At 56.2% G+C, this 26,413-nt stretch overlaps 1 protein-coding gene across 4 annotated transcripts in view; it reads right to left on the reverse strand.

Annotated features, from left to right (window-relative positions):
* Window positions 1-731: 731 nt before the first annotated feature.
* The window catches only part of RPH3A (rabphilin 3A), a 29,171-nt gene continuing 3,489 nt past the window's right edge, over window positions 732-26,413 (reverse strand). For 2 of the 4 annotated variants that reach the window (XM_066199784.1, XM_066199785.1), the window contains exons 2-21: window positions 22,556-22,759; window positions 22,122-22,136; window positions 21,307-21,441; window positions 13,706-13,835; window positions 13,427-13,513; window positions 12,906-13,068; window positions 12,471-12,497; window positions 10,356-10,493; window positions 10,166-10,252; window positions 9,968-10,030; window positions 9,716-9,898; window positions 8,965-9,044; window positions 8,320-8,394; window positions 7,208-7,317; window positions 6,485-6,611; window positions 5,989-6,045; window positions 5,659-5,810; window positions 4,558-4,639; window positions 3,964-4,060; window positions 732-3,474 (exon numbers count right to left, since the gene is read on the reverse strand). In XM_066199784.1, coding sequence (XP_066055881.1) covers window positions 3,344-3,474; window positions 3,964-4,060; window positions 4,558-4,639; window positions 5,659-5,810; window positions 5,989-6,045; window positions 6,485-6,611; window positions 7,208-7,317; window positions 8,320-8,394; window positions 8,965-9,044; window positions 9,716-9,898; window positions 9,968-10,030; window positions 10,166-10,252; window positions 10,356-10,493; window positions 12,471-12,497; window positions 12,906-13,068; window positions 13,427-13,513; window positions 13,706-13,835; window positions 21,307-21,441; window positions 22,122-22,136; window positions 22,556-22,632 — 2,016 coding nt within the window. In that variant the 5' untranslated portion in view covers window positions 22,633-22,759 and the 3' untranslated portion in view covers window positions 732-3,343. The remainder of the gene's footprint in view (window positions 3,475-3,963; window positions 4,061-4,557; window positions 4,640-5,658; window positions 5,811-5,988; window positions 6,046-6,484; window positions 6,612-7,207; window positions 7,318-8,319; window positions 8,395-8,964; window positions 9,045-9,715; window positions 9,899-9,967; window positions 10,031-10,165; window positions 10,253-10,355; window positions 10,494-12,470; window positions 12,498-12,905; window positions 13,069-13,426; window positions 13,514-13,705; window positions 13,836-21,306; window positions 21,442-22,121; window positions 22,137-22,555; window positions 22,760-26,413) is intronic. The other 2 variants (XM_066199786.1, XM_066199787.1) reach the window with 2 other exon arrangements.

The following is a 26,413-nucleotide window of genomic DNA, read 5'->3' on the forward strand; positions in this document are numbered from 1 at the left end:
GCGTCCAGGGGCTGCCGCCGGCCCTGCCCTGGGAATCGAGCCTAAAAACCCCCGAATAAAAGGAAATAAAAGGAATAAAAAAGAGAAGGGAAGTGTCGCTCGGTGGGAGCAGCGGCACAAGGGGAGCTGCCGCCACCCGTCGCCAAACCGGGGGTGAGGGAGGGCACTGGGAGGGGAAAAAAAAATCTCCCACCACCACTCCTGCTTTTCCTCAGGGTATTCATCCCCAGGCACCCGTGGATGACTTAAACCCGCACGATTTAACCCAGGATATCACCTGTCTGTTGTGTATAGTGAAGTATACAAGGTATTATTATTAATATTATTACTATAATATTATTACTATAATAATTAATGTACATGTATTTATTTTGCAGAGGTTTTTTTTAGTTAAGGTGCAAAGCTTTTTTTTTAAAATAAGTTATTTAATTATGATTTATTGTTTGGTTTAATTTGATTCGGTAAATCAAATTAAGTTGTGTTCCTAAAGGACACAGAATTCTCTACAAATTCTCTTTGAGGATTCTCTCCAAATCCATTTCCCACAATCAGCAAACCCAGGGATTCTTGTTACCCACAGGGGAACCGGGATCTCTCCCCCAACCACCCCAAACTCCTCAACATCTCAAGCCCAACTCAATTCCAGCAGCCCCAACCCACCAGGAATTCCCAGATCCAGGCCCTCTGCCCACCCCATGAGGTTCCTATTCCCACAGGGAATGAAAGAAGCCAAAAACTCGTCTTTTTTTTTTTTTTTTTTGTTCTTTTCCAATAGTCTCACTTTATTAGATACCACATCAAGAGAGGATGTTGTGCTGCATGCAGCGGAAGACTGGAGGATTCCTAATTCCCGTGGAAAGTTTTTCTTTTCCTCTTAACAGTTGTAAACTGATATTTGGCTGTAAAATCACTGCATGCGAGTCTGAATGCAAACAGCAGTAGAAGAGGCTTTTGATTTTCTTTTTTTGCTTTTTTTTTTTTGTTTTGTTTGTTTGTTTGTTTGTTTTTCACCATTCCCAATCCATAGGTGCATGCTTTATTTACAACGAAAAGAAAGTCATTCAGGGCAGGAATTACCATCAGAAAAACTGAGAAGAGGGGTGGGGGGCAGAGACCAGGGCCGTGGTTTTGCACAATACTGAGGAGATTGGCAAGTTGCACTTGAGTTTTGGAGGTGCAAAGAGATGATCTGAGGATCTTTTTCCCAAAGACAGCAGGCTGAACAGGGAATGGGAATACAGGACGGGATAAGGGTAACCTTAAGTGAGTTGTTCTGCACGTACAAAGGAGGCTGGGCTGCTGCAGGACTGGGAGAAATTAAGGAATTGTTTAAGTAATGATTTTTAAAGTGTTTTTTTTAATCCTCAGCCACACATTTCCCCAGCACAGCTCCGTGCCCAAGTGCTGCTCTGGGTACGAGCAGGAATGTTTGGGCCAGGTCCATCCCTCTGGACAGGACAGCGGCAGCTTAGAGTCATGAGGGTTGGAAAAGGGAGAGTTTTGATCCTGGATCCCACCATCCCACAGCTCACCTGGACCTGGAGCAGGGAGGCTTCAGCACGGGATGCAGAGAGAAACAGTCCCAAAGAACAAGATTGTTTCACTCTGGGTCTTGGCCAGAGTGGCTCAGGGATGTCACACGGACTGGCACAGAGCTAAAAAATTCCATGAAAGAGGGGAAAAATTTTCCAGGTGTCCTCTTCCCTTCCAACCCTCTGTTCACCAAGCCACAAGCCCAGTCCCAGGCTGGAGCCTGGGGAGATGGAAGAGGATTCCCAGCTCCGGGAATGGGCTGGGTTGGCTTCTCCCAACCTGGAGATCCAAGGAGTGGGGAGCCTGAGCCAGGCTGGGCCAGCTCAGCACAGAGGGGTTTGTGTCACCCGGGGCTGGGGACACTCGGGGCACATCAGCGAGTTCTGCTGGGGGTGGGAGGAAATAAAATATCAGGAAAACAAAACTCATCCGACTCAGAGAGCGAGTGGCTGCAGCAGAGGGTGCAGGGGACTGGTGGGCCCGGGGTGGGGGAAGTTTCACACAACATGCGCAGTGTGACAAAAAATTCCGTGTACTCCATAGTGCTCCGTGTGCTCCTATCCACAGGGCTATGGGGTTTGGAAAACCCCAAATGCTTGGGGTTTTCCTGAGCCAGGGAATGGCTCCACTGCCCAGCAGCAGAGAGTCCATGCTCTCCTGCTGTGCAGGGCGGATCCAACAGCTCCAGGCCATCCTTAAAGCACAGGCTGAGGACAAAGGTTCTTGTGCAGAAAACTGGGAAAAACGGAAGAAAACCAAAGCGAAACAATCCAAGTTTGGACGGTCTCGGAGTGTCCCAGCGAATTCCAGGAGCTGGGGTGGTTTAAAGCAATAATCCTTGCACACATCAGGGGGTTCGGGGCGAAGTAGCAGCTCCCTCAGCCTCCCTCCCGAGGAACAGCAAATCCTTGGAAGCAGGAGGGGTCTGAGGGGGCTCAGGGACTGCCTTCAGGGCTCGGCCAGTCACTACTACACAGCTCAGAGGTGAAGAGGAGGTAGTCACAACCCTAAAACACGGCTGGGCTCCTACAGCAGAGGAGCTCCCGAATTCCTCGGGCAGAGGAGCCGCCCGCGGCGGCTGGAAACGACACGAACCAACCCAAACCTGCTCCCCTGCGAGCGCAGAGCTCCCTAAAACCCTCCTTTGTCGCTGTCACTGTGTTGGCGGTGGATCTTCTCAGCAAAGGATGTGCCACAACACTGCTCGGGTGGGCCAAACCGGAGGTGAAGCTCAAGCAGGACTGGCAGGATGACGCCGGTGACACCGGATTTGGCCTAACCACGACGACACGGACACCAGGCGACGGTGACACCCACACCAAAGCCAGGGAGCTTTTTTTTTTTCGTTATTGCAACTGAGGTATTGAGATCACACAAGCAGGACAGGCTTGGTGCTCCCAAGCCCTGCACTCCCATCTCCCGCCGGGAGACGCCGGGAGCGGAGGCTGGGGGGACACACAGAGCGTCAGAAACGCGACGGGGACGCTGCCACGGGGACCAGGGGTGGAGAGAGAGAGAGAGAGAGAGAGAGAGGGGGGAACGGTCAGGAGGGAACTATTGCTTGCCAAAATTACACACCAGGGGAACTCGGCGGCCTCCCTCCCCCAGCTGGAAATAAATAAAGGAGGAATAGAAAAGACCTGGGGGAGTTTTCAGGGGAGGGGAGGATGGAAGGGGCTCGGAGGAGGCGGAGGACCCTGGGGTCGGAGGCTGTAGCAAGGCGTGGCTGCGCTGGAAGACGGGACACCAGGGACATCAGGGACCTACAGGGGCGTGGCAGAGGGTGCGGAGGGCCGGGCAGAGGCTCCCTTTAATCACTGGCGACGTGGTTCTCGTTCTGCAGGGTGTGCCAGCGCTCGATCTTCTTGTCCTTGTTCTTCAAACACTCGTACCAGTGTTTCAAGCGCTCGCCCTTGGCCGTGATTCCCAGCTGGCAACCGCCTGGGAAAAGGGGAGAAGAGCAGGCTTTGTGTCCAGAGGTGATGCTGATGGTTCCAGGAAATCCCGCCACGGGGACACACCTCACACCCTGCAACGCTTTTTCCACCTCCTGGATCAAAAGGTCTAATGGGAATGCCTGGAGATGCTTTTCCTGCCCAGAAGACCTCCCAGGATGCTGGAGGTGGGGCAGTGTGGGATGGTGCACCCACCAGATTCCATCATCCCACCTGGGCAGGTGATCCAGGCCTCCTTCCCATCCAGCAAACCCTGTACCAGTGAATTGGGAGTGAATATTCCCATTCATCCCAGAACTGTGCCACACAAGCAGCTTTTCCAGGAAGGGAAATGTCACCAGCTCCATCTTTAGGTGTCTTTGCAGCTCTTCTATTTTTATCAGAATTAACTTTGGAGCTGGGCGAGCTCTAAATGCCAATAAATTAAACCCAAACGCCTGCCTCAGAGGGCAGAGGCTTCCAGCTCATCACTCACCGATGTAGTCATTGGATTTTCCGATGTCATAATCCCAGACGGAAATGTCCAGGGATTTCTTGGCCAGGTCGCTGTGTTTGATGTCATAGAAGAACTCCTGCAGAAACGGGAACACCCACGTCACACCCCAAAGGGGGACACACCCTAAAAGCTGCAGTTAAGGGGTTGGACCTCATCTCTGTTCAGCCTGCATCCAAAATCCAAGGAGAGGGTGGTTAGGATACAACTAATGAAGGAAAAATGCTCCTTCCTTGTGGCGCCTCCTTTCCAGGAGCTGAGCTCACCCCTTGCACCTACGTGAGCCCTTTCCAGGTGTCCCATCCAAGCAGCACCAGTGGAGAATTTCCAATTCCCACCCCCAGGAAGGCTCATCCCACCCACATCCCCAGCTGGGACGACACAGAGCCGGCAGCAGGGAGCTCTCAGGGTGTGTGGTGCTGCCATGGCAAAGCCATTCCCAAAATATTCCTGGGCACAGGAGTGGGAAAGGAGCTTGAGCAAAGAGCCAAACCTTGGGGAGTTGTCTTCCACCGCCTCCAGTCAACACAGTATTCAGTGAATTGAGTTAATAATATGAAAGATATCCACCCATACCTCGTTAAACTCGGGATTCAACGTTTTCTTCTTAATCTGCGTCTTGTGCTTGGCCTTTTTTCCCATGTCAGGTTTCAGCCAACTGGGGGCAACAGAAAACAGCTCAAAATTCAAGCGCAGGAACTGTGGGAGTTTACGAGCTTAAAAAGTGAGTTTCTGGGATGGAAGAGATTTATTTAGGGCCAGTCTCCCTGCCCACCTTCCAGAGGATGTGGGAAAAGTGTGGGGCTGGGTTTGTGCAGCCTGGCTGCAGATCCAGAACTCAATTTAGGGCTGGGATTAATTAGATCTCTGTTAGAAGCCGATTTAAAAATGTAAAGCCACCTTCTTCCGTTTGTGGAAATGGAGAATCCAACAAATAAAGAGAGACTGGGAAGGAAACTGCTCAGTTCCACTGAGCTACAAAAAGATGAGCAGAATATGTTCAACCTGAGAGTTACTGAATGAGTCTTAGGGAGAACAGAGTTTTTTTCTGAAGGCAAAGGACAAAAACAGGAGCAAAAGCCCCGCCAGGAATGGCTGCAGGGACCTCTCCGTGGTGCAGCTCATGAGGTCGGAATAAAATCCTCGTTCCTCCGCATTCCCAGGAGCCAGGTGGGTTTATGGGGCAGCAAGTGGGGCACAGAGGGACATGGAGACACCCCTGTCCTGCAGCCAGGGTGGGTCAGAGGTGGAGAGAAGAGCCCCGTGTCCTCCAGCTCCCACTGTCCCTGGATTCCCACCATGCCCATGATGAGTCACGGGTGGGAATCCCACTCCTAAGGATCCCGGGGAAGTTGGGCCCCTCCACCTTGGGCTGCAGCCCCAAGCCCATTCCCACATCCCTTTTGTTTGCAGACATCAGGTGATCACTCAAAGGTCGGATTCCCAAAGTCTTTCCCAGCCTTTAACAATTCAGGGATTCTCCACGAGGTAACCACAGGATCTGGGAATTTGGGAAGCAGCAGACCCAAGGGCTGGGTCAGCACCCCTAAACTCCACCCACAACGAGGACCCCGCCACTGCTGCTGGACAGCTCCTGCTCCAGAGGGAAGCGGGAGGAAGGATTTCCCGAGGACAGCAGGTGGCTCCACAGCCCGGAGCCATTCCCGGCTCACTCACAGCTTGACAAAGGGATCCGAGTATCCATTGGCGTCCATGGCCGCCAGGTGCACGCAGCGCACGATGCCCACGATGAGCCCGCCCTGCTGGGTGCTGTACATCAGGGACACCAGGATCTTGCCCCGCTCCTCCACGTCCCCGCCGCGATCCACCTGCGGGAGAGGTGGGCGTGGAGGGGCCGGGATGGGGAAACTCAGCGGCGGAGCAGGAGGGCAGAGATGGAGATCAGGGAATGTCGGGGCTCCGCGATGGGTGGGGGATATAACGGGGTCGTGCACAAGGGGTGGTGGGTGGGACATGGATGGGGCTTGTCCCGCTCCGAGGACTCACCTCCTCCTCGTACAGAGCCATCCCACGGGATGCGCCGGTTGTCCCGGTGCGCTTCGTCTGGGATGGGAGAGGGATAAGGAGACTGCCGTGAATGACTGGGAGAGGCACCATGCCACAGCAAAAAAACACCCTGGGAATGCACACAGCCCAGCTCCCTGCTGGACTCCGGAGTGGAAGGGCCTCAGGAATGTCCATATGCTCCATCAACCCAGCAGAGTCAACAGGGGACAGAGCAACCTGTCCCCTGCTCCATGGTGACATCCATCCACAGGGGCTGGCAATGCCAACAGGAGCAGTCCCTGGAGTCACTTCCCATGGATTCCCACCAAGCTCTTATCTCCTGGCCTTGGGATGTCACATCAGCCTAGGCGCAGGTGGGAATCCAATTCCTAAAGGTGCCGGGGTAGTCAGGCACCTCCAGCCCATCCCTGCATCCCTCAGGGGCCGTTTGTTCGCAATCCCAATGGGAACAGAAGGAATTTTCACCGGCACTCACTGGTATTACTCTCTCCAGGCAGATGTTGAAGTTCTTTTTCTGGTTGGCTTTGAGTTTTTTCAAGGCAACTCTGGTTTCTCCGATAAACTCGTTGTGGCCAAATTTGTCCTCGTCACACACGGAGATCCTGGAGGGAAGAGGGAGAGGGGGACATCAACCAGGCTGGAGCAGTGCCCGACTCCAGAGCCAAACCCATCCCTGCAGGGGCACTGCTGGGGGGAGGGAAAAGCAAAGCAACTCCCCCACACACCCACCCTTGATCTGGATTTCCTCTGACCAAAAGCAATCAACCCCCAAATTTCTAGCTTGCCAAAAAACAAAAAAAAAACCCCCACCAAGATCAACATTTTTAAAATTTGCTTTGTGATGGGAAATCAAGAAATCCAGAGGTGGAAGTTTCCTGAGGGGGGAAAAGAGCCATAAATTTTGAGAGAGATTTATATGGACTTTTTTTTTTGTTCTGGGCTATTGTCAAATCAGCAGAGATACACATCTCTATGATGATAAAAAAGTTATACTATAACCAATAATTTATTATAAAATGACAAGGCCAAAACGCCAGTTTCCCTCTCCTAAAAGAACCACCCAAACGAGCAAATCCCCGTCGATTTTAACCCAAAACCACATTTCCCAACCCCTCCCTTGCACTCCTGGGGGTGGTGCTCTGAGTGAGGACACCCACAGCCCCATCCCACGGGATCCCTGGGCTCCTGCTGGGCCCACCTGAGGGTTTTCCTCTGCATGTCCTCGTCGGTGATGCCGTGGTACACCAGGGTCTCGTTCCACACGGGGTTCCGGGTGTTGCGCAGCGTCTTCGTCCTCAGCTTGTTCGACTGTGGGGGTCAAACAAACACGGAGGAATCACACCCTGGAATTTCCCCCTGCCCGAATTCCAGCTCCTGGCAGGGATGCCCCGTCACATCTGGTGAGCCAGCGACTCCAGGGGAGCGTCAAGGTGGAGTTTTGCACAAGCACCACGGATTTGGTGATGGGAGAGGCTGGATTTTGTCACTCCCTGGGGTTTATTCCCTCAGGGAGAGGGGGAAAAAGGTGCCCAGGGCCGGCTGTGGGGGCTCAGGGCACAGCTCTTATGGTCTAAAGGAGGTGACAGCGGGGAATTGAGGAGCTGTCACTTGCTTGTGTGCCTTTCACAACCACATATTCAAAAAAAAAAAATATTTAAAATAAATATCAGCAAATGAGAGCAACAGTAATGAAAGCAATTCCCAACATCACACCTGGATTTCCCCCGAACAAGACCAGGAATCCCCCGTGCATAAAACAAAGCTGTAAAATCAATCCAGTGATTTTATTATCAGTTTTCCCCTGGCTTTACTCCTGGTTCCTCTGAGCAAAACTCTGCTGCACCCTCTAAGCAAGGAGCCAGCACTGCTCTGATGGTCATTCCTTCCTCGAGATTTGCCCACCAAGATCAGCTCAGCTGGGCTGGGGAAGGAGATTTCCAGGAATTTCCACGATGGAGCCAGAGTTTCCCCCATGGTTCTCTCCCCACAGCTCCAACGAGAACGTGCTGCAGCTTCCAAGCAAATGGATAATTCCAGCCCTGGCCATAATTAGATTTTTTGGGCAGATGTTTTGTGATGCATTAACAGCAATGCCTCCTCTGGAGCTCGCCTCCATCCCTGAGCAGATTCCTGCCTGCAGGATGAGCTGTTCCTTGGGTCTGGGGAAGCATCTGGGTTCGGAGAAACCCCCGGGGAAAACAGCAGCGAGCGGAGAAATCAACAGGGAAAATCTGATCCCCCTCAAATCACCTGCGGGGAATTTGAGAAACCTCTGCTCCATCCCTAGCACTGAACCTGGCAAAGCCTCACCTTGCTGGCCCCAGGCAGGAGGTGCAGCTTCACATAGGGATCAGCCAGGCCATTGGAATCCATTGGTTTTAAGCCCTAAAAAAAAAAGGATAAAGGAAACACGGGATGTGAGTCCTCCTTCAGCAAAGCCAAGGAAGAGAAAAAGCTGCCCTGATGAAAAACTCGAAGTGAAAATGTGCCCAGTGACCCAAGAGCCTCTGCCCCGAGCGGCTGTGGGTGCCAGGATGTGCTGAAACATCTGACCCATCCCTGGAAAAATCAGAACTGTAGAATCACAGGATGGCTTGGGTTGGAAGAGACCTCAAATATCACCAAGTTTCACTCTCTGCCATGGGCAAGGACATCTTCCACTAGCCCAGGTTGCTCCAAACCCTGTCCAACCTGGCCTTGGACACTTCCAGGGATGAGGCAGCCACAGTTTCTCCAGGAGGTCTGTTCCAGGGCATCACCACTCCCACAGATCTCTTGGAGCCACACGAGGAAAAGCCCCCCAGCCCTTCCCAGCCAGCAGCAGCTGTGCCCAGGGTCTCCCAAGGGAGCGGCCTCTGCCAGCAGCCACATGGCTTCCATCCCATTGCACCAGAGAAACTGGGAGCCAGGCGGATTTAAATCAGGGAAAAAGGGCGAAAAAACAGGAGCTCTTGCCTTGGCCTTGATGAGGGTGCAGTGCAGGGAGCTGTTGTCCTGGTCGTAGAGCAGGCTGAACTCCAGGGCTCCCAGCGTGGCTGACAGCGAGGGAGGAGGAGGAAACAACCTCGTTAAAACCCTGGCCAATAACCGCATTTAATCATCCCCGATTAGTAATAATTAGAAAGATTTGCGGGTCAAACGTAAAAGCTGTTTAATGCAGCGAGACTGTGCCGGCAGTGGCCAAACCACCACAAATCCAGGCGGGTTCGGGAGCTCTGCAGGGCTTTGCAGAGCAGGGACTGCCCAGGGAGGCTTTGGAGCTCAAATATTCACCAGGAAGAGGAGGAATAACCTCACCAACCCTTCCCACAGCAATCCCACCCTGGACCACCCTGAGGAGATGCTCCAGCTCAGGAACAGCACGTCCTCCCAAGGCTGGGGCTCAGCCCAACCTGGCTCCTGTTTTGGCTTGTTGGAAACCAGCTCAGGGCCGTGTTCCTTCATCCCAGGGATGAAGAGCAGGCACAGAGGGCATCAGCTGCTCCTCTCCAGGCGCCTGCTCCCGACCCCGAGCAGCTCTTCCCACCCAGGATGTTCTACCACAGATCCTCCCCCTCAAATCCCCGCCCCAGCTGGGAAGCGGCATTCCCCAAGGACTTTCCGTGCCGGAGACCCACCGCCTTCCAAACGCGCGTCACGCCAGCCCAGCAACCTCCTCCAAATCCCACATCTCCCAGAGAAACTCCCTCCCACTCTCGACACCTACTGCCTTCATCCGAGTCGTAGCTGTTGGCATCCTCCTCCTCTTCCTCGCGGGGCTGCTGCCGCTGCGGGGCGGCGGACGCGGGCGGGGGCTGCGCGGCAGCAGGGGGCTGCCAGGCCGGCCTGTCCTCCCTGCCCGCTCCCCGCTCCTCCCTGGCGGCGGCGCGGGCCGGCTCCGGGGGGCTCGCTGCGGGAGGGACCCCGTTAGCCCCCGGCCCGCTCTGCCCCCAGCTCCCCGCAGCCGGCTCGGGGTTACCTTGTCTCTCCGGGAAGCGGGTGGGACCCCCGGGACTCGGCCTTGCTGCTGCTGCCGCCGGCGCTGGGGACAGAGGTGACATCCATCACCCGGGATATTCCCTGGTATCATCACCCACCGCGCCAAGCCAGAGCGTCCCCGCCCGTGGGGTGTCCCCCAGGGGTTGAACGCCTTGGCGACATTCCCATCGCATCCTACCTGCGGGCGCCGCTGCCGGGGCGGATCCGGCGGCGCTGGCTGGCGGGGGTGGCCGCTGGCCTTGCACGGAGTTGGTTCTCTTCACACCTGCAAAGGACAGGGGACAATCAGCGGAGACCGCCCGCGGATGGCTTTGTGTCCCCCAGCCCCGTCTGTCCTTCCAGGGATGGAGGAGCAGCAGCGCTCTCACCGGGGCTCCTGCCGACCCCGCTCTCGGCAGCGTAGTCCCGGCTGTCGCTGTCCCCAGCGGTGTCCTCGCTGCCGCACGGACCCGGCCGGCCCTCGGCCGCTCTGCGGCTCCCCCGGGCGGCCGCAGTGGCGTCGGTGCCTGCAGGGAGAGGGATAAAGGAGCGGTGAGGCTGGAAAAGCGAGCTGCCGTCCCTGCGTGCCGCCCGGCCCGGGCGCCGGCAGCGCGGGGACAGCGGGAACGGCCACTGCAGCAGGAGGGCTGTGCACCATCAAACCGGCACACAGCGCTCAGGAAATCCCCAAGGACACCAGAGTCCCACGGGAGAACAAGGCCTGAGGGCTCCATCAGCATCCTGATGGCATCACAGCTCCACATTCCTGGGACGGGGCAGGGGGATGTCACATTTTCCTTCAGCTGATCATCTCCCATTTATTAAGGAGACAGCCGTGGCAGATGCCTCTGCCTCTCCCTTCCATCACCCAGCAGCCGCTGTCCCAGCGGATAAATCCCAGCCCAGCGCTCGGGGGTGATGGATTACAACCCCACGGACGTGACGGGAAAGGTCTCGGCGCTCACCTGGCTGCCGCTGGAGACGCCAGGGATAAATCTTTGCCGTGACATAAATGGGCTGTTTCTCCTTGGCTGGGCTCTCAGGGTCACCGGGCGCCAGGACAAAGCGGAACGCAACAGATTGTGGGGTGGGAGGGGAAAGGAGGAGGGAGAGAGGGAAAAACACCGGGAATGCTGAAGAGCAGGGAGGGAGGGGGTGGGAAATGAGCATCCAGGAGCCCCCGTGGTGCAGAGAGAGCGGTGCGATAAGTAATTTTCCAAGGGAGCTGTAGGAAAATCACGGGCACGGCAGGAGCATGCTGAGCACCGGGAGGGACGTGCGGAGCTGGCAAAGCCTTTCCCGACTCCGGGAGCCGTCGGATTAATAAAAGCCGCCTGTGGGGCTGGGAGGTTTAACGGCACCAGCTACGGGGCGTGATTAAATCACCTTAATTAAGAGCTTTCCACAACTGCTGCTGTACGGGAAGAGGGAGATCATCAGTTGGGGGCATCAGAACCTCGACTGAAGGAAGGGTGGGATGCAGGGGACCGGAGGGGACCGTTCCAGGCAGGACCTGTCCCCTCAGCCCCTCTTTGCCTCTTCCACGGAGCCAAGGAAGAGGAGGGTTTGCAGTCACTGAGCTGCTCCCAACTTCATGGTCACCCAAATGAAGAGCAGGCAGCGTTGGAGGGGGATCAGGTATCCTCACCCCCTTGGAATCCCATGTGGAAGTGTGAAAATGGGGGTTGTTACTCAAAATTAACTCTCAGGGAGACAGTCTTACTCTCCACATCTCCCTGACAGGAGCCACGTGGGGGTCGGGCTCTTCTCCCGGGCAAGAAGCAACAGGACAAGAGGAAACGGCCTCAAGTTATGCCTGGGGTGGTTTAGGTTGGATATTAGGGGAAATTTCTTCACTGGAAGGGTTGTCCTGCCCTGGCACAGCTGCCCAGGAGTCCCCATCCCTGCAGGGGGATTAAACAGCGGTGTGCATGTGGCCCTTGGGGACACGGGCCAGTGCTGGCCTTGGCAGTGCTGGAGGAATGGCTGAACTCGATGGGCTCTGAGCGCTTTTCCAAACTGAATGATTCCACGGCTGGAAGCGCTGGAGGGGCCAAGAAACAACCAGGACAAGCCACTGCTGCACCCTCGCCCTGCTCTGCCTCCCGTGCACAGCACAAGGCTCGGCTGCTCCATCCCCCACAGACAGCCACAAGCCTCCTAAACTTTCCCCGGGAGGTTTTCCAAGGACTGCCGTTAAATAACCAGAAAAAAAAAAAAAAAACCAAACCAAACCCACCCCCCCACCTGCCCCTCCCTGCAGGACCCACCACCCACGGAGGCGGCTCTGGAATGGCAGCGGCTCAGCCCCGGCGTGTGCGGGAGGTGGGGAAGCCCTGGAATAACCCGGGCCCCCCCTCCGCAGGGTGGGCGGCAGCAGCGAGGAGAGGTCCTGCTGCAGCATCCCGGGGGAAACGGTGCGGGAAAGTGCCTTGGGAATAGAAGGAGGCAGGGACGGAGCTCGGCACAGGCGGCACGGGGAGGGGACAGAGGCGGGTGCTTACCCTCGGTGTCCTCGGCATCCGCCTGGCCTTGGGGGCACAAACAGAGCGAGAGGGTGTGAAGCTGCGGCCCACGCACCCCCAGCCCCATCCCGGCACACGCTGCCGCTGTTTCCCCGGATTTCCCTATTTAATCCCTAATTTTTCAAGGCCTCTCCCTCACCACATCCCTACCAAGGCACTGCCCAAACTCTCAGCCGGGCGCCCCGATCCCCACCCGGGGCTGCTTTGCTCGAGGGTGTCCTGCAGGCCCGTCCATCCCCGCTTGGAAATCCTGGATAAAACATCTCCAGGCTCCACTGCTAGCCCCTTGAGCACACAGGCAGCAGCCACAAGACTGCTCCGGATGTGTTTTCCCCAGAGTTTTCCCTTGGCGAGAATGGGAAGGAGCCCTAGAGCTGGCGGTGCTGGGAGGGGGCAGCACCCACTGTCACCTACCTCGGGTGGGTGCCCGGGAGGAGATTTTGGGGTCCGGGGCGGGCGGCTCGGCCGGGCGGGGCTCACTCGGGGTTTGGGGTCCCTTCTTGCTGACGGGCATCGGCTGCGGCAGCATCTGCTTGGGCAAACCCTTGAAGAACCAGGCACCGGAGCGTTTCCACACCTGCGGGAGCAGTGACGGGTCTCTCAGGGCTTCACCCGCTCCCCTCGGTCCTCCTCCAGCAGGTGGACCCCCCATCCCCACCCTGCAGCCCATCCCGCTAATTAATCAATCAATCAATCAACTGACCCCTGGCTCATGCTGCAGCAGCCAATCTCTGCCCACAACAGCCCCTTGGACTCCCCCAAACCTTTGTCTTCACGAAACTAAATCGTCATTTTGTGCAGGAAACAAAACCACCCTGCAAAGACCCGCGCTCAGACAGCGTCTGGGTGATGCTGGAGGCCCCTGGGGGGGTTGAGTCGGTCCCATGTCGGAGGTGTGGGGTGGGGACAGCAGGGGACAGCGCGGCCACACGCACCTCCCGCTGCTCGCTGCAGATCTTGCACAGCCAGATGGCCTGGGGCCGGTTGTTGGTGGTCTGCACGCCGCACTTGGTGCACACGTTCTGCGGGCAAAACGAAGAGCCGGGTGACACCGGGGCCACCAGAACGTCCCCAACACCGGCAGGGTCGGGAGAGCTTCGCCTGCGCCTCCACCAGTGACTCCGGGGATGCCGGGCCGTAGAGACGGGCACCCAAAATCCGCGGTGCCCCCGGGGCGGGGACGGGTTTGTGGGGCTCGGAGGGAGGGGTCTCACCTTCTTGCAGTCCTCGCAGACGACACAGGCGGAGCCCCTCGTCCCCAGCTGCTCCCCGCAGAGGATGCAGCGGTTCACGCCGTCCCCCAGCACGCTGCGGCGCATGTCCTCCAGCCGGGTCATCAGGCGCCTGGCAAGAGGGCACAGGGAATGTCAGGATTGTCAGGAAAAGGCGCTGGGAACGCCAGGGAAAGGGCAGGATGCTGCCTTTGGTCCGGGTGTCACTACTCACGGAGCCTCTCCCTCTCCAGTTATGGGACAAAACCACATCCCAGCGGGAAATAAGGCTCCAACAGGTTTGTGTGGCGCAATGTCGACCTCCAGGGATGCTGCCAGAGAGCTGACACCGGCCCCAGCTCTGTGGAGATGGAAAATCCATCATCCAAGGCAGCACCTCCGCATGGAGTAATTTGTCCCCGGATGGAAACCTTTCCACCCCAGTCCCAGCAGCTGCCCATGAAGAGCTGAAGGAGGAGATCTTGGCAAGGCTCTAATGAGGACTGAATAAAACAATTAATTGTTTTTCTTATTATTTGAGCAAAAATGCTGTGTATATTGGATGAAAATTCTTGCAGCGAAACGAAAGCCCACTGTAGATCAGGCTGTAAAAAAAACCTGGTTCCTGCAAAGGTGAAAAAACCCCCAAAACCTCAAACCAGTTGAGAAAGTTTTGGAAGGCCAGCGTTGGCCAAAGGAGTTTGGAAAGCAGGGACGAGCTGCCTGCCGAGCAGCCGGGAGCTGGCGTCGGCGTCGCGCGCTCAGCTAACCCAGAATCCTGCCCCTAAAAATAGCACAGCGAGGGAAAAAAAAGCTGCATTATTTATGCCATTCAGCGAGGAAGGAACGAAGGAAGAGAGGAGGAGACCTGAGCCCACCGGGGAGAGCAGCCCCCCGTGGCAGCCTGACCCAAATCCGACGGAAAAAAAACCACCCGGTGTGGAAAAGACGTTTTCCCACGTGCGGTGACAGCTTCAGATTTGTGGTGACTCGGCTCATAAATGCCCATAAACCATCCACGAGTTCCCTGCACACAAAATGCCTCTGGGGCTGGTGTTGGATGGCCGGAATTCCACGGGATCCGCGGGGAAAAGTCAAAGGAACAGCAGCACGAGGAGGGGAAATTATACAAGCGTGGAATGGTTTTGGTTTGGAGGAGCCTTAAAATCATCCAGTTCCACCCCGGGACACCTCCCCTAGACCAGGCTGTTCCAGCCTGGCCTTGGACACTTGCAGGGATGGGCAACCTGTGCCAGGACCTTGCCGTCCTTCCAGGGGAGGAATTTCTTCCCAAAATAAAGCATTTTAGGACCTGCAGCCCATCACAGCCCAAAATGGCCTGGCTGCAGTCAACAGGAGCATCTCAAAGCCCCCGGGCCCAGCCACACTCAGGGACGTGGGTCCATAATTCCACAAATCATCCAAGCAAAGCCACGTTAACACAACGGCCGTGCCAAAAGCCACCCAGGGATCTCCCACTCCTCCCCACGCAGGGGCACATCCCGCTGGGCTCCGGCTGCCGCTGCCTCCTGACGCTTCCTGATGGACCTGCAGCCTGTTCCCAGCTGGAAGCTGGGCTGGGTGGGCAGCAGCGGAGCCAGACAGAGCCAGCAGTGGGGACAAGGCTCTGTTTGTCACAGCTCTGGTGTCACCAGACAGCAGATGGGAGAGTTCACGAGTTGCTGACGGCGCCAGGAGCACGGGGGCTCGAAATCCAGCAATGCTGGTTCTCATCCTTGCGCTGACAAACTCCGTCCTCAGAACCACAGCCAGGGGGTTTTGTGCCTTCCCACTGCAGGGAGAGGTTTCCTGCCAGCCTGATTCCCTGCTCCAGTGTGGAATGGGGCTTGGAGCAACCTGGGCTGGTGGAAGGTGTCCCTGCCCACGGAGTGAGCGGATATTTGAGGTCCTTCCAACCCAAACCATTCTGGGATTTACTTGAGAGGTGCCGTGGTCCATCCCTGCCCTTCACGTCCATAGGTGGCTCCTTCCCAGAGAATAGCCCAGCTCTGGAGCCACCATCTGCCTCCTCAAGCTCCAGATCCCGTGGCAAACACAGAAATCCCGGAGACTTCTGCAGAGCTGCAGCACCCCATGAACGCCCAGCCAGCAATTCCAATTAAAACCTGGGTTCTGGCTGTTCCCCAAGTGTTATTTCAAAGGAATTAACCCCAGCCTGCATCCCTTGGAATGCACGACCCCCACAACCCCCAGCTTTTGTCACCCCCACCTCAGCAAGGGGGAGCATTTTGGGGGAAAAAACGTCTCTTTTGTAAGGAGCCAAGCACATGGATAAACCCCACAGCCCCTGCGATTCCTCCCGCTGCGCTGCAGGAGCTCCAAGCAAAGCAGCTTCCAGTTGGAAATCTGCAAGCCCAAACAAACCTATTATAGAAACTGGAACAAATGGCACAATCAAAGGGAGGGGGAAAAAAAAAACTAAAAAAGAGGAAAAAGCCTTTGCATTTCAAGAGATTCATTATTTAGCTGCAAAAATCTCTCCCAGGCTCTCATTTACCAGGAGCTGCTCCTTAAGTGGGATTTTTTGAACCGCTGGAAGAGCTCAGCAGCCAGGACACACCTGTGGCACCACTTGCAAGCCAAGTACATTTTCCTAATTAAAACATCCATTCAAGAGGGAGAAATTGGGCTCTTTTTTTGGCTTTTTTAAAAATCCCCATGACTCAAACGCTGCTGGGAGAGAACTGAAGGAAAAGTTCAATTTAAAGTCCTGGTGTGAACCTGGCAGGAAGAGCCCTGGGAAAGGGGGGGTTGTGCCCAGACCCCTGGGCTGGGAAGCTCCTGGTAAAGGCAATAACGGGGAGAAAAAAGCCCAGGTTTGTTTCCAGCTCCATCCAGCATCCCCAGGGATCCAAATCCATCCCATCCTCACACTAATAACGAAGGGGAGCCCTGCCCTCACCAGGGATGAGATTTCTGCCTTCCCAAAAGCTTTTCTCTCCACTAGATATCCTTTACTCCTCACTTTTACTGCCCATAACCAGCCCTCCACCTCATCTCCCTCCCCATTATCCATCCTTCAACGGCCCATCCCTCTGGCCTCTGCCAGAGGGACTTCAAAGAGCAGGAAATGTCCTTCCAATTGTTAAAATGGGGGGGAAAAACCCGGGAGTGGAGCAATTGGAGCCGGTGGCGGGGAGCTGGCACAGCCCGGCCCTCAGGGACAGCCCCGGGGATGGGGAGAGCATCCCTGACCTGCCAGGAAAACAGGGATTAGGCACTGATGGGAGAGAGATAGGAGCAGCTTTATCTGAACTGCTCCACGAGCACCTGAGCGAACAGCAGTGAAACGGGGCCCCGGTGATGGGAATCAGCCCAACGCCTGGAATTCGGTTTGGAAGGGGGAAGGAGAGCGGCCCCAGGGCAGTGAGGGACATCCCTGGGTGTTCCTGCCCCACGCCAGAGCCCTGGAGCAGGCAGGGAAGGGCTCAGGGGCACATCCAAACATTTCCCATGATCTAGGGCAGAAAAAGGATCCCACAGGGATGAGGGATCACCTTAGGCTGGGTTCAATCCCGGATGGGACTGAACCGGTGGTGGCTTTGGCAGAGCTGGGTTTAGGGTTGGGCTCCACGACTTCAGAAGTCTTTTCCAACCTAAATGTCCCCACGGAACTCTCAGCATTGCAGCAGGAGGAGAGGGATGGAAAGAGGGACGGAGTGACCAGAATGAAGTGCTGATGATCCCAGGAAAAGAGACTTAACAACGGAGCAGGAGTCCACCGTGCTGAAATATTCATCAGCGCTGCAGAAAGGAATGGCCAAGATGTTCTTAATGGGCTTTAAATTGTGGCAGGGAGGACTTTTAATGCAGCAAAAAGGGTGGGATAAGGACCTGATCCACGAGGAAGGACCTGATCCAGGCCACTGTGATCCACGTGCTCCTCAGTGCCGTGCAGGAAGCAGCAGGGATGGGCTCAGCCGCCACATCCATGGGGAAAAAATTCCAGAGAAACACAAAGGAGGTCACTAAGAGCCTCCAGAATGAAGCCCAGCCTCGTCTCCGTGGGGAAACCTTGTGCCTTAAAGGGCTGAATATGAAATTAAGGCTCATTTTCCTGGTGGAAAAGGGACAAGAAAAGCAGCCAAGCTCCGGATTAAGGGAAATTGCATAATTAAAATTGGGATGAGAAATGAGAAGCAATTTTCCTCCCCTCCAAGTGGGCAGGGAGCTAAAGGCAAAGCACCTCTGGGGCTTTTCCAGGTTGAGCCCTCACCCACGGAGGGAAGACTCCCAAGGAGTTTTTCCAAGTATCCCATTCCATGCTTGCCAAATGTGCTACAGCAGGGTGGTAATTTTTGCAGTCCTGGAAATAAGAGAGAAGGGTTTTTTTTTTTTTTTTGGAGGGGAAAGCTCAACCAAACCCCCACAAAATCTCAAGCAGCACAAGCTGTCCCCTGGTCACGACTGAACCTCATATCTCCTCCAGAAATGTGCATCCCAGGAGACACTCCCGGCTGTCTCCAGCAACCTCCCTGCCCTGCCTGGAGCCCGAATTTTATTGCCATGCTGGGATGAAGATCCCAGGCTGTGGTCCCCAGACAGCTTCCCTGCCACTGAGGTTAATGACTCAATCCCCGGGGACTTCCATCTGCTCCTGCATTATTATCCCTGTGTCATCCCAGCCGTGAGCAGCCGAATTAAAATCCAACCCCGCCGCAGAGCCGCTCCTCCCAGAGCAAAGGTGGGACCCACGGGGACACAGCCAAGCCACTGCACTTTGAGAGGGGACCACGGGGCCACAGCCAGAGCCAGGAGCCAGCTGCCACCTCCCCTCTGGGAGAGCCAGCTCCGTGCTCTCCACAAATATCCGTTTCCACCTCGGGATGGTTTCAGATCCTTCCCTCAATGCCAGGAGCATGCTGGAACTCATTAGGCAGCGGAGCAGCCTGGCTGGGTTATTGATGGCCCCCAATTAGAGATGCAGAACGGAGTCAATTAGTGCCTGCAGGTGCTCCTGTGGCAGCTGGAAAACAGGATCCTCGTGGATTGCAGCTGGAAGAGCATCACTGTCACCGGAGTGTCACCAGAGCCAGCACACAGACCCCTGAGACGGGGCAAGAATGGATCCATCCCTACCCACATGGACAATCTCTTTCCCCTAAAACTTCCAGCCCTGTGTCCCTCATCCCAAAGGATGATCCTGATTATCCAGCAGCTCTGAAGTCCAGCAGCTCCAGCGCTCCTGCTGTGTCATGTTCAAGACGATTCCAGCTCCTCTCGTCCTTCTCTGCGCCGCAAGACAAAAAAAAAAAAATCCCCCCCACACGAAGCGTCCCCGTCCTCCAGCCCTCATCAGCATCCAGCTCACGTATCCCGCAGGATCCTTCCACCCTCGGAGCTAAAAATACTCCTTCACGGGATTAATTTGAGCTGGCTTTGACACCAAGTCCAACCCCACAAACAACGGCTCAACAAGAGGCATCGATTTGTTCCCAAGACAAGGGGCCGGTGGGATGGAGGATACAGGAGATGGAGGGCAAAAAATTGGGAAGGGTTTGAGGCATGAGGAGGTTGATCCACAGCCTCAGTTGTGGGGTTCAGGATTGCACAAGGATTGGGTGTGAAGCTCTAATGAATCAATCCCTCAAACACCTCCACTTATTGAGGCAACTCCAAGTATTCACCACGTATTCCCCCTTTGGAACCTCATTCCGTGCGAGCTGTTCCTTATGTTAACCAAAAGCAGTGTTTTCATGGAATAATAGAATGGGTTGGGTTGGAAAAGACCTTACAGCTCATCCCATTCCACCCCCTGCCATGGGCAGGGACACCCTTCACTGTCCCAGGTCGCTCCAACATAGCCTAGGACAATTCCAGGGAAGGGGCAGCCACGCCTCCTCCGGGTGAGTTTTAATGGATTTATTTTCCCCTTCACAGGAACAGAAAAATCCCAGAAAAATCCCAGAAAAATCCCAGAAAAATCCCTGAAAAATCCCAGAAAAATCCCAGAAAAATCCGGCTTTCCAGGAGCAGCTCCCTAAAGCAGCCCGGCCAACGAGGGCCAGCCACCGCCGCCGCCTCCCTGCCAGAGGCCAGCCTGGCAAACCCGGATTATTTTGTAATAGAAGGAGCTATCCTGGATAAGGTCCGAGCCGCTCCCGAACGGATGATTCCGGACGAGGCTGATCCAGCCGCTGTCCCACATTCCCGGGGCTGAACATCCTACAGCTCTTGTTGTGCAAGCCAACAAACACAAAGGGGCTGGCAAGGCTCCCGCTACGCCTCCACGCGAGGAGGAGAATCAGCTGCGGCTGCACATCCGCCACAATTCCCGGCTCCCAGCCCCTCCGCCCGGCTTTTCATGAATGGGGATGAGCAAACCTCCTCCGGCTCTCGGCAAAGAGGGAGAAAAGGGGACAGCTGGAAAACAGCTGCGCGAAATAAATCTCTCCCCAAGACGATTTACGCCTCGTCCAAGGAGCGTGGCGTTGGGAAGGAATTGTCACCGGGCTGCGAAAGGGCAACTTGTGAGCGCTTCTTGGGCGTGAATCGCCGGCGCTCAGAGCCGCTCTCACCTGGCTGCCGCCAAAAAGCCGAGAGAGGGAAGCGCTGAATGTTGGCTGTTGGAATGCGATGCCGGAGGCACCTCCAGCCTGAGGGAGCAGCACATCCATGGGGCAGGAGCCGAGCCCAGGCAGGGAGAACAGCCCCTGGAGAGGCAAAGCCTTCCCAGGATGATCACGGGCCCCTCCCTAAGCAGGGATTTCTAAAAAAACCAAGGAAATAAACCCAGCACTTCTCCGCAGCTGGAGCACCCCAGCTGCATTGCAGCTCAATATTTAAGGGACAGCAAACTGTCCCTGAGCTGTGAGAGGGAATTTGGCACTCCCCAAGGCAGTGGGGAGTGTGGCTCCTGCCAGGGCCTGAGTGTTGTCCCTGCTAGGAAGAAACAGAAAGGAGCGGTGGGTGCTTAAACACGGCAGGAAGAAACCGCTCCTCCGTCAGGAAAACAGGCGTGATCCCAACGGGATTGTGGAGATCCGCCTGGAAAACCATTCCCAGCACAGCAAGGGGATGGATTCCTCAGCATTAGCTCTTTTCACCTGGCAGGAAAGGAAACACTGGGAACTCTCCACCCTCTGCAGGGGCACCGGGAATGCCCCTGGTGAAAAATGAGGCGCCAGTGGCTGTGGGGACCCCAGGACCCCCCAGCAGCCCTGACCCTCACACACAGCTCCTTCCAGAGCGGGATTAACCACCGGCATGGATCCATCACTCCTCACCCGCATCCCCAGAGCAGGACCAAACTCCCCCGTGCTCCGGTTCAGCACTGGACGAGCAGTCAGCTGCTGTCCGTGATCCTTTTTTCGACTGAAAAAAACCACCGGGATGAGAGCAGAACGCCCGGCTCCGGCCCCGCGGAGCGCCAGCGGCACCCGGAGCCGCTGCCTCCCCTGCGCGCAGGTTCCTCCTGGCCGGGGCCCAAAGATCCCCCGCAGGCTCCTTTCAGGAGAAGCACCGCAGTGCAGAGGCTGCTGCCCAGGAAAGCAGCCAAGCAGAGCCTCCTCCCGCCGGGCTCGGGGTCCCTCTGTCCCTGTCTCTGTCCCTCGGTGTCCCCAGGGTGTCACCGCCTTCCTTACCCGATGCGCTCCTGCTCCATCTCCTCCATCTTCTCGGCGCGGGCGATCACCCGGTTGATGATTTCCTTCTCCTCGTCCGTCAGCTCCTCGCCCTTGCGCTGCCGGTCGGGCTGTGCTGCCCAGCCCGCCGGGAGCCTGCGGGGACAGCGGGGACAGGGATCCAGCCACGGATCGATTCCCAGCCCTGGCTGTGCCCAGGCACCGATTCCCAAACCCCAAACGCCTCCCCGTCCTCCAGATCCCGATCCCAGCCCGCAGAGCCCCCACCCACGGCTCTGGTCTCCATTTTTAGGGGGTTTTCATATGGAAACATTGGTTTCATAGGGAGGGAGAGCTCCTTTTCAGAAATATTCCCATTATTTCCACGTTTCCTTTGGCACCCTGGAACACCAGGTTTGCCTGGCAGCCGTGGGACCGGGGCGGTGGAGCAGGAGTGGGTGGCTTTTTTTTTGGGAACACTTCTCCAAAGCATGGGAGTGTTTCTGCCTCTAACATCATTCCCAAAGATCCTCTCTCCCAGCCTGGGCGTCAGGCAGCGCTAACCTGGTGACAGGGTAACGTCTGCCACTCAGGGGTTCGCAAAAGGCAAACATTCCTCACCTTCCTGCTCATCCAAAGACCTCTTCTGGCTCTTTTCCCCTCTGCATTGAGCAGACCCACGTGGTCCTGAGCCTTAGGTTCATTAAAACCCCGTGCGACACTTCCCAAACTTAATTCTTTTTTGCACTCAAACCCAGTTTTTTCCTGTCCTCAGGCCATCGAAGCAGCAGGTAAAGAGGAATAAGTGAAAAAACAAAAGCAAGGGAGATACTTACTGCTCCTTCTCACTGCTGGGAAGCACAGGAGAAAGAGAGGGAATAAGGATTAGGTGAGAGCAGGGATGAGGAGAGCCCAGCCTGGCACAGCCAGTGACTTTTCCCAGCTCAGGGTGACAGTCCCCAACTCCTGGTCCCTCCCCATGGAGCCCCACTGCTCCCAAAAAGCAACTCCAAACCTCCAGGCACCAAACCGGGCTGGAGATGTGCTCTGGAGTGGATGTGGAGCATCCTTGCAGGGTGACAGGACAGGGGGACAGCCCCAGGTCCCTGCACACCCTGGCTCTGTCCCCACCACCTCGCTCGGGGGGCTGAGGAGCAAACACAGCAACACCTCCCCACCCCACAGCACCGAAACAACTCCCGGTGTCCCCCACGGGAAGAACCTGTGTCACCACCCACCCTGGGGGGCTGTCCCCGTGCCCTGCTGTCACCTGGCTCGGAGGGACATGGTCCTGTCACTGGGGCACATCCACCGGTCAGAGGAGCCGCCCAGCACCGCGTCGGTCATCGCCGGCCACCCCGGGCACGAGTTTGGGGACAGCGGAGCCCCGCCGGCCGTCACCAACCCGGCACAGCAGGGACTTCAGTCACTTCGCTGCCGGGTGCCAGTGAAGAAGTGGAGCTCCCAAGCCAGGCTGTGAGGAAAAAACAGCAAAGAAATCCCTGAAAATCACGCTGGGAAAGGTTTTGTTTGTGGGATCAAGAGGGTTTGGAGAGGGAATGTGACTGTAGTGACTGTCTGGGTGTTGAGATGCAGGAGCTTCCAGTCACCTCCTTCCCGGGAGGGCGGCACACCCTGGATGTAATTAATGAATCCCCAACCTCACATTAATTATGAGGCCTCAGGGTCAGGAGGGAAGAGGGGGATGCGTTCCAGAGAAACAGCTGCAAACAAGGAAACTTTCTCCCCAAATTCCAGCATGCCCCGCCGTCCTTTACCAAACCACATTCCCTCTGGAAAAAAAAAAACAACCCTCCTCCTTTTTCGTTTTGGTTTACAAATGGGTGTCAAATCCACAGCCCGATTGTTGCTTTATTCCCATTTTTTGGAGGGGTTTTGCCCCTCCGCCCACTGCTCCTGCTCACTGCAGGAGGATGGGGATGGATGGATCCAGTCATCCGTCACCTCTTCTGAGGGAAAACCAGGGATTTGATAAATTTTCCTGCAGCAGAGCTAAAAAATTCACAAAAAAACCCCAACAACCCTCTGCAGAGCCCAGCCATGGACAATGAGGCTGCTCCCAGCCCATGGATCATTCACCTTCCCATCCTGCTGCCCTGGGATGATGCTGCCTTGGATTCCTCCCTGCCTGGAAGGGACCTCTCAGTTCCCCTCATCCCAGCAGGTCCCAAAACCAGCATCCCAGCAGGACCAGAGCTGGCAAATGCACCTTTGTAGGACACAAAGCAACTCCAGCAGAGAAATTGGGGAGATTACACCGAGGAAATGACGGAAAACAGGAGCTTGCAAAACTGCCCCACTGAAATCACCAGCTCCAAAGCCAGGAAAGAAACCACCCAAAAAAGAGGGGGGGAAACTGCTCTGCAGTATTGCAGGGGTTTCTCATCGCTCCCGGAGGAGTCGGTGGAGGCTCGAGGCTCACCTTGGCTTCACGGAAAACTTAGGGATGTGAAAAAAGTATTTTTGGAAAAGCAGGAGAAGGGAAGCACGCGGGTAATTAGTGCTCTGCTGGTTCACACAGCGCCTGTTCCCGTGCCAAACCAGAAGGCTCCGATTAACAAGGTCACTTAACGAAGCGAATTGTTCATTTAAGTCCCCCCCGCCACCTCCACAATCCGCAGTGCAGCAGCGAATTCCCGCTGGGAATGAAGAGTCCCGGCACAGCCAGGGGGTCCCGGGGTGGGCACAGACTGAACAGGGAGCAAGGGCAGCACCACGATGCCACCACGCATTTTTTGGGGGAGATGCAGGTGGATGAGGGACTCCCCCCAAGGTCACACGGGGCAGGAATGTCCACCCCAACCCTGCAGCCTGGGGAAAAGAGGGGAAAATCCCTGGTTCTTCCTAGCGAGGAGGGATGAGGAAGGAAAACTCTTTTCCCCAACTGGAACTTTCTGCTGATAACAGCGAGCGTTCCGCTTTGTCGCGGAGCCCGGGGTCGGTTCCTGAAGGAATACACAATCCCTTTCTCCGCCTATAAATAATAGATTTGGAAAATCTACTTTGCATTACTTCCAGCAACTACCCCCGCTTTGCCCTAATGTTTCCTCCAACATTTTTAGCGCATGGGAAAGAATGAAATAACAGCTCAGGGCGGCTTTTCCCCCTGCCCCTGCCAAGTCCTGGCTCCCGAGCACCAGGACGTGGCCATCCAAGCGGGAATCGATGGGGTGCAGCAGCATTTCCTTAATGAAATGGAAATATCCCAACCCAGGAGGGTGCCAAGACCACCCGGGGTTGGGCTGACCCCGGAGGGTCCCGGATTTGCTGTCCCGGTGTCGGTGGGGATGTGAGGAGCTGTCTCATCCCGAGCTTTTCCGACGGACGCCGGCAGCTCCCGCCGGCGCCAAGGCGGCGCGTCCCGGGCAGAGCCAGGAATAGCAGTGAGGTCTTAATTTCTGGCCTTAAGGAAGGGCCACATGACTCCAATCACGCCGCTCCATTACTTCTGTGTGACGGAGCCCGTGGATTTGGTCACGCTTTAATAAAGCGGGATTGAACGCCTCCCCTGGATCCCTCTCTCTCCCAGAGCTGCCGACTCACCGGGCCCACCTCCAGCACCCAAAATCTGGCAGGTGCAGTGTCAGGAGCTGGCAGGTGCCATTCGCCCTCCAGCAGCTGTGGGAGGGATGGAAAGGCAGCCAAGGGATCCCCATGGAATGAGCCCATCCCGCCCCACGGCGCCGCAGGGCCCAGAGCCACCCACAACTGGACACCTGCAGAGAGCCCAGCGCAAAGGGCTGCCCCGAGGCACCCCCGGAGCCACTTGGAAATGCCAAACCAGGGGAGGAGAGAGAAATATTCCATCTTTTCCAGGCTCCCAGGGCAAGGGTGAGGTTTTTCCGGCGAGCTCCACGCTTGCCAGCCGATGCCTGCAGAGATTGTCTCCAGCAGCAGACACTGACACAGGCAACCTATTTCTCCCTCCAGCCTCCTGAGCTCTGCAATGCAGCTTTCTTAAATATTGAATAAGTCTGCTGCTCTCACCACCTGCCAGTGCCAATGATGAGGTAATTTTTCCATTGACAAAGCCTGATGCGATTAATCCGGGTGGAAAAAGGCAGATTTTGGGGATCATCCACTCACCTGGAGCACAGAGCAGCAGCAGCAGCCAGACCCCAACCAACCAACCCACGCTGCTGCTCTGGTGCCAGGTGCGAGATGATTTGGTGTCCTCACCAAAAAGCAGGAGGTTTGGAAGTTGAATGGATCCAAAGCGATCCTCTGTTGGGATGGTGGGGTTGGCACGTCGGCACCGGAGCAGGTTTGTGCTCCACAGCTGGAGCCAGGGATGGAAAAATAGGGGATGGGGTTGCCTGATAGGGCTCGTTTTGGGGTGACAGGGACCCACTGAGACCCCCCAAGATGAGCAGAGTGAGGAGCAAATGCCAAAGCTGGGATGAGCCGGGATGGAATTGTCTCCTCAGGACACACATCCCAAAACACCAAGTTTAGCTGGAAACCTCTCCCAGCTGAAAATACATTCCCAGCCATGTCCCCGAGTCCATCAGGACCAGATCCTGCCCTGCTCCATGCCTGGCACCCAGGAAGAGCTGCAAACCACAGGGAATTCCAAATCCTCCCCAGGCACCTGGCACAGACACCACACCCCACATCCAGCTGCGCCCTGAACATCTCCCGCCATCCAGGCTCATCCTTTCCCAGGAAAAGGAGTTTCCCCACTGCACATGCTGCACCATGGGAGATGTCCGTGGCTATGGGGGCAGGCAGCAGGTCCTCACTGTCCTCTGGCTCCAGGCAGGATTTGGTACTGCTGCATTCACCTGCAGAGGTGGGGGGAAAGGGAAAATATCCCCCAAAATATCTGCAGGAGCAGGTGTGTAACCCTGCAGGACGATCAGGGGGGTCACAGGGAGGGGCAGGAGGGCAGCCCAGCCCCGTGGGGTCCCACACGCCCAAACTCCCTCAAATCCCCAAATTCCGTCATCCGTCTCATCCCACGTGCAAGCGGTTTCAGGAAGTTCGGGCAAAATCGGGCAAGCTGCCCGATGGATGGTGCTCGGGGAACAGCCCACGGGCCAGGCTTCCCTTTGGAAGCAGGAAGGAGGGAGGCAGAGCTCAGCTGGCAGGAAGCTGCTGGGGCTGG

Source organism: Chamaea fasciata, unplaced genomic scaffold (assembly GCF_029207755.1).
Source record: "Chamaea fasciata isolate MVZ Bird 193981 ecotype frontalis unplaced genomic scaffold, bChaFas1.0.hap1 SCAF_18, whole genome shotgun sequence".
NCBI classification, from domain to species: domain Eukaryota; kingdom Metazoa; phylum Chordata; class Aves; order Passeriformes; family Sylviidae; genus Chamaea; species Chamaea fasciata.